The 7,302-nt window shown below is 43.4% G+C and overlaps 1 protein-coding gene across 2 annotated transcripts; it reads left to right on the forward strand.

Moving 5' to 3' along the window:
* Positions 1-1,619: 1,619 nt before the first annotated feature.
* Positions 1,620-4,269, forward strand: SARC_10402 (the record flags this gene model as incomplete). Of its 2 annotated transcripts, XM_014295555.1 has the most annotated exons (2): positions 1,620-2,115; positions 2,457-4,141. In XM_014295555.1, exon 2 carries the CDS (start codon positions 2,564-2,566, stop codon positions 4,139-4,141), a length of 1,578 nt encoding a protein of 525 aa, XP_014151030.1. In that variant the 5' UTR covers positions 1,620-2,115; positions 2,457-2,563. The 2 variants fall into 2 exon arrangements, with proteins under 2 accessions (XP_014151030.1, XP_014151031.1); XM_014295556.1 differs by lacking the exon at positions 1,620-2,115 and having other exon boundaries at positions 2,144-4,269.
* Between the last annotated feature and the right edge of the window lie 3,033 nt (positions 4,270-7,302).

Consider the following 7,302-nt stretch of genomic DNA (forward strand, 5'->3'; position numbering starts at 1 on the left):
TTTACTTTGCATGATTTCACATACACGGTACATATATATTTACACGTTTACGTGTTGTAGTGATGTGTCTCTTTTAACTTCTTTAAAAAGTCATAGCCTTCTTCTGAATCATACAAAGTCTTGTTTATCGTGTCAGGGATTTTAGTGGATTTTTTGTTTTGATTTCTTTTCAAGTTTAAAAAATAACTGCAATATTTCACCATTCAGTATGTGATAATTCAAGCCACTGATAAAGATGCTCGTAGTCGGTCTATTTTAGTACGGTCCAATGGGTGATGAGATTGGTGTATCCCGACATATTCAAGAATTATTGAAATTAGAAAAGCTCAAACTTCAAACTTCAAGTTCTAACTCAAAGCAGAAAACTAGGACATCGATATCGGGCAAATCTTGCTCAAGACATTTTTTTAATACTGGAATGATTGGTCAAAGTTTTTTTCAGATAAAAGCAAAACCATTTCAGTCCGAAATTCCAGAGTCCGGACACTATAATATAAAATTGACCAGCTGTCTCGACTCTTGACTTTGAGTCTCGACTCTCGAGTTCTCGACTCTCAAGAAGAAGTCGCTCAAAACTCCACTCTTCAGATTTCAGGGGTCAAACCATTAGACCTAAGACACTTGGCTTGGGTCAGACCGTCCGTCACAGTGGCAGGCAGCTGGGGGTCTGCCGGCTTGGCAGCCTGTGGCTGGGTGATGAGGGCTTGGGACATCTGACTCCTGAGGAGTGACTGGTCAATGTAATTTGTATTTTGGGGATAGTGGCTCCGAAGTTTCAGGTTTGAAAGCACTCAACAAAGTCTCAAACTTAAAAAAAGACTTCAAAGACAAACAGGTTCTCAAACTTTTGGGTATTTTTTTTATAATGGAGGACACCGGACAGCAGCCAGTCGGATTCCCGGTGCAGAGGAAGTCAGGATTCAGGAAGGGCAGGCCCCAGGCCCAGAGAGGCGGTTTTATTTATTTATATATTATACATAATTTTCGGTTGGTTAATAAAAAACTAACCTCGAATTCAGAAAAACATTGGTTTATATATTGTACCAATGAATATTCTTGTATTTTCGTGTCTTATATTACATTCTTAAAAAACTTTGACCCGTTTTGTATATATATATATATATAATTTTTTTTTTCTTCCAAATATTTATTTACAAAATTTATAAAACTGGTTAATTTCTGGCTTAACGTCTGGCACGAGGGCAGAGGCTCCGCCGCCTCGAGGTTATATCAAAAAAGCTAGTTTATATATAAATTTGGTCCACGCTCTTGCTGGTCCTGGACACATTGGACATTGCGCCGATTAGGGTCGTTTGTTCACTTTGTGACTATAAATAAAACAGGTATTCCTGGTTGCCCTATGCTACAAAAGTTGTCACAACATTCAAATTCAAGTGAATTCGGTCCACGCCTTTGCTGATCCTAGTCATATTGGACATAACGGCTTATATTTATTTATAGAGAGATAAAGGAATTTTAGCACATGTCAACTTAGATTGATCTTCTCAACAACGTGGAAGATTGTGCAATTTGATTCGATGTACCATAACGATAGTTTTTTTTAAAAGAGGTATTTATATTCGAGGCTGCTTCGAATCGACAGTCGACACTTTCAAATTCAATTATTTTATAGATAAATGCTGTGCGGCCCATTTGGTATTATATTTGAGACCACGCCGTATACTCATCGCTGACCAACCACTTCTCTAGAAGTAGATTTATCAATAGCATTGGGCGCACAACCGCCTCATGCCTCTCTGGCCACCACTGCACACTGCGTCTGCGCACTGTGCACATTGCACAGTCGCACACCTCTTGTAGTTTTTTTAAAGACTATGCGTAGCCAGCCTTCTTTATATAAAAAACCCCAGAAATAGGGTTTTTTATAAAAAACAAACAAAAATCCAGTTGATATCAATAGCGCAGAGGTGTCAGTACTCAGTTGTCACGCTTCGCCTTCTTGATTTTGTCTCATTCAGAAGGCTATTACATACCTCTTGATATTCTGCTGCTCTTGATCGTAATACAACTTCTTTGAAGCGTCGATTTGTATTGGATATTGCTACCGATTACAGCATCCTAAGAATGCTACTGATTACAGGATCCTAAAAACAGGTTGGTGAATGGTCTTATCAGACAAGCCTCTGGAGTCAGGAGATTAACTACACAAATAGTCTTTTCAAAACTATAAAATGCAAGGACATGCTGGTGGTTGTTGTACACTTTTAAATTTTGAAATTATTGAGGAAATATGGATTTCATTCAAGTGATCGACGACGCTGTCGTCAATGTGCTGCCAGAACACTCGTTCACATGGATCTTCGTACTGTCATTGATCTTCGCGTTTGCCGCGGCATTTGGTATCGGAGCCAATGATGTGGCCAATTCATTTGCCACGGCCATTGCGAGTCGTACACTCACCCTTCTCACCGCTTGCATAATCGCTGCTATCGCAGAGTTTGGTGGCGCCGTCCTTCTTGGAAACAGTACTTCAGATACCATCCGTCAAGGCATCGTAGACGTTGATTTGTACGCTTCTCGTCCTGATTTACTGTTGCTTACGATGTTTGCTGCGTTGGTGGGCATGTCAGTGTGGCTGATTGCTGCCACCCTACTAGGAATGCCGGTATCCACAACACACTCGATTATCGGTGCGGTGATTGGTGCTGGTATCGCGTGCTTTGGGGTAGATGCAGTTCAGTGGGGCTGGGACGGAGTCGGAAAGATTCTTGCGTCCTTCGTTATCTCACCCGCTATCGCCGGTTCGTTTGCTGCAATTGTATTCATGATCACCAAGTACACTATCTTGATCTGGCCCAACTCGACAAAGCGAGCCATCTATTCAACACCTATATACGCAATGGGCACAATGGGTCTAGTTATGTCGTTTTGGGTGTACAAGGGGTCGCCCAGTTTGAACCTGGACGAGAAGTCCATAGGTGTCCAGTTAGCTATCATTCTGGGGTCAGTAGGTTTCACGGGACTGATCTCTCTAGTGGTTGTCGTGCCCTGGTTGCTCAAAATCACCAAACAAATGGACCAAGAAGAGCGCACGGAGTCTAAGGACAATTCCAATCGTGCCGAGGCCACACTGAATGGCTCCAATACTGGGGATGCGGCGCCTGTCGATCTGCCACCCACTGCCGCTGTTAATAGTCGCACGAACATGAATGCGAGTGGGGATCAGCCTCCACCTTTCACTGTAGCAGAGTTAACAGATGGTGAAAAAGAGGAGAAGACAGCAGGTGCAAACAAGATCGCCATTGCACAGAGAACTCTGAATGTAGATGTAGATGCTCTCACTGATGGCTTATCGACCAAAGACGGAAGGGCAACTCACCAGCCAAATGAGTACGACCTGTGGTTGGTGAAACACACTCATCGCCGCGAATACTACCACGGCCTAGACGGCTGGAAGGCTAAGTGTAAGTGGATATTCAGCACCAGAGAAGGCATGTGGTTTGGACTGGACTCCACTGTTCTGTGGGGAGTCCGTCAGGATGTCTGCCATGACAGCGACGAGGATATTCAAGCTCTGCATGAAAGTGCTTTCCAATACCGACCTTCTACGGAGGTGACCTTCAAGTGGTTACAGGTTATGTCATCATCGTTCATGTCTTTTTCTCACGGAGCCAACGATGTCGCGAATGCGATTGCGCCTCTAGCGACCGTGTTCGCCCTGTGGTCGAGCGGTGCTAGCGGACTTGACGGTACGACGTCAAAGCAAGAAGTCCCTATCTGGATCCTTGTCTTCGGTGGTGTGGCTATCGATATCGGATTGTTCTTGCTCGGCTGGAAAATTGTGTATGCCCTTGGTAACAACATCACATTCCACTCTCCCTCGCGCGGGTTCTCGATGGAGATGGGTGCAGTTATCACCGTGCTTATGGCCACATTCCTGGGTATCCCTGTATCAACCACACACTGCATTACTGGTGCGACGGTAGCGGTTGGTCTCTGCAATGGCGATGCCAAGAGCATCCATTGGATGCAGGTGCTCCGAGTGCTGTCTGGTTGGATTCTGACGCTTCCCGCGGCCGGATTGGTCTCGTATGTCGTCTTCGCGATCATGGCGAATGCCCCCAACAGAGAATATGTTGGTGTGTATGTGCCTGCCAATTCTACCGTGGTGACATTTTAGGTAGGACCCTTTGGCACCCAGTAGAATCGACATTGAAGCAAAATAATTAGTATCACACAAACCTAGCGTTGTACGAACAACAAGCTAATTAAAACTCGAATCTTAGCTCACTTACCCGGTCCGCGAAGCAACCCAATTCATGATGATCACGTGGTGTCTGTGTAGACCTTTCTAAATATGCTCTTCAATGGGGATAAGCGGGTCATCGCCGGTAAGCTCCGTTATTAGTTTGTTTCATGACTTTTAATACGGCATTCGGTAACAATATTAACTAAGTGGCCGGGATTATAGCTTTGAACACAAACGGGCCTTCGATATTATAATTCTTGAGTGGAGTGCGTTTGCTTGCGTGCTTATCGTTCTATTTGACACACGTACTTCGTATTTCATACACGGCAATAGAATGACATGTCGCGCGGGAGTGCTGTTTCCTGTTCGAGTTAGTTAGTTATGCACAACGACAGCATTCTAGTGTCGTTAATTGACATACTTTCAACAAAACGTCATACGCTTCCGAGACAAGGTAATATACTACTGCAATGTTCGATTCATCGAAGCATTTCACTTGGCTTTCGCAATTGCTCACGTAGGTTTAAACGCGCAAACATTCAAACACACAACAAGAATATAAACACACCCACTCGCGACGCGTACATCTGTCAATATGTTGATATGTGTGGTTTCAATGACTTCACGAGCATTACATACTACACACACATGTTTTCTAACTTTGTTTATATATAAAACTATACATACATAATCCGCCCAACTATTATGTGCAGCCATGGAAGATAATTTACAAATTGACATATGTATCATTTGGGGATGGCTACATATATCTCTATACCTACAGGACTTCTGATATATGCTCGACGTATGAGACCGTATATAGGACAAGTGGGTATATCACACCCAATATTGACTGGTGCATCACACTACAACACCAAGTACTGTTTCTAGCACGATAGCTGTACCGCAAGCAGGACCATACTTCGTATAGCCGTATACGGTGGCCACCAAATAAACCACTTCGTCACGCCCACAATCGTCCGGATACTTCTGCCACAGAATACGATACAGGAGAGGCAGACGTCCTTGTGGGCAGTAGATGTATTGCTGGCCAGTGATGTAGTTGTTATACCACAATACGCTTACCCAGTTGCGTTCCCTTCACGGGTATAATGTATTGCTTATCCTATACTGGTGTAATGTATTGCTGATCCTTTACTGCCAATGTGATTGGCGCGTGGCCAAGCCTGATATGAGTGCGAAACCCCACAGTGATAGGGGTCGTACACAAAAATAACTATGTAACACAAAAACAACTATGTAACACGAATCAACTGTCACACAAAACAACTATGTAACACAAAACAACTATGGAACACAAAACAACCATGTAACACAAACAACTATGTACTACAGCACAGCGCGGCTGGAGTGAGGAATAAGAAGAGCTATTCACAACACATCGAGAGCATCCAACTTTATTTCGTAATCGATTGTGTGGTTCTCAGGGGCGTGGCTGGCTCAAAGTTATCCATGTCACGCACATCGGTATGTCTCCGTTGCCTTGGCTGCCACCAGGGGCGTACTATACAATTCAGGCCATACAATCCAGCTATAAAATTCAGCCATACAATTCAGCCATACAATATAGCTTGACCACGGGATTAGCTACAAGCAATATGCTACCTACTCACCATTCATACATGTACATGTGCAATATATGGTAGCTACAGTTGACCTGCCTCCCCATTCATACATATACAGGCGCACTATATGATAGCTGTGGTCCATTCATACATGTACAGGCACACTATATGATAGCTATGGTCCATTCATACATGTACAGGCACACTATATGATAGCTACGGTTGACCTGTCTCCCCATTCATACATGTACACGTGCAATATATGATAGCTACGGTTGACCTGTCTCCCCATTCATACATGTACAGTCGCATGATATGATAGCTACGGTTGACCTGTCTCCCCATTCATACATGTACAGGCGCACTATATGATAGCTACAGTTGACCTGTCTGCCCATTCATACATGTACAGGCGCATGATATGATAGCTACGGTTGACCTGTCTCTCCATTCATACATGTACAGGCGCACTATATGATAGCTACGGTTGACCTGCTATGCTCGTGCTGCTGTATCTGTTTATCGAGCACTACAGAGGCCGCTTGCCTGTCTGCTCTCATATCTCGAATGTCTGTTCCATATGTATACAGGCCGATGTACTGCCGCGCGCGTGTCAGGCGTACGTCGTGTTGGTATTTTTGGCGTGATCCTTATTTTGTCATATGACGGAATAGTGTGGAGCAATAAGAATGTATTACAGATCACACCAGCCTGTCTGTTCTCATCCCCCGAATGTCTATTCTATGTGTATACAGGCCAAAGTACTGCCGCGCGCGTGTCAGGCGTACGTCGTAGTTGGTATTCGGCGAAATTCATATTCTGTCATATGACAGAATAGTGTGGAGTAGTAGCAGTGTACTACAGATCACACCCCTCTCTCGTCTATGCGAAACGGGCTGCCCGGGCGGTCCAAGTCGTCGCTGTTCTGGTGCCCCTGTCCTCTTTGGTAACACTTTGGGGCGTAGGTAAGAAATAAAGGCAGAGGCAGTAACCACACCTCCTACCAACACAAGTAGAAAGCACGTGCAAGTAATTGTCTTGCGATGTTCGGAACAATTTTCGCTGATCGAGTTGTGTATGTCATAGCGCACCTACACTGATCTGAGTGCTATCCCACCACATTCATAGAGTCATCAAAAGAGTCCTGGAAGGAGATAACAGAGTAAGAATAAGTGGCGTGTTACGAAACAACATCCATCTATATGTGTATATAAGAACAGCTAAACGTATATCCAAGAACCATTACGAATCAGTGTACGCCAGGAGGGTTCAGATTTGTAACCAACAAGGGACCTAAGGATGTAACCATAAACATGGAAGTATCGTATAGTTCGTAATGAGCCACGATAAACACACAATATATATATATATATATAAATGAATAAATAAATGAATAAATAAACAAATAAATATATATACATACATACATATATATATATATTATATATATATATATATATACACACACACACACATATATATATATANATAGATATATATAGTATA

Source organism: Sphaeroforma arctica (genome assembly GCF_001186125.1).
Source record: "Sphaeroforma arctica JP610 unplaced genomic scaffold supercont1.1236, whole genome shotgun sequence".
NCBI classification, from domain to species: Eukaryota; class Ichthyosporea; order Ichthyophonida; genus Sphaeroforma; species Sphaeroforma arctica.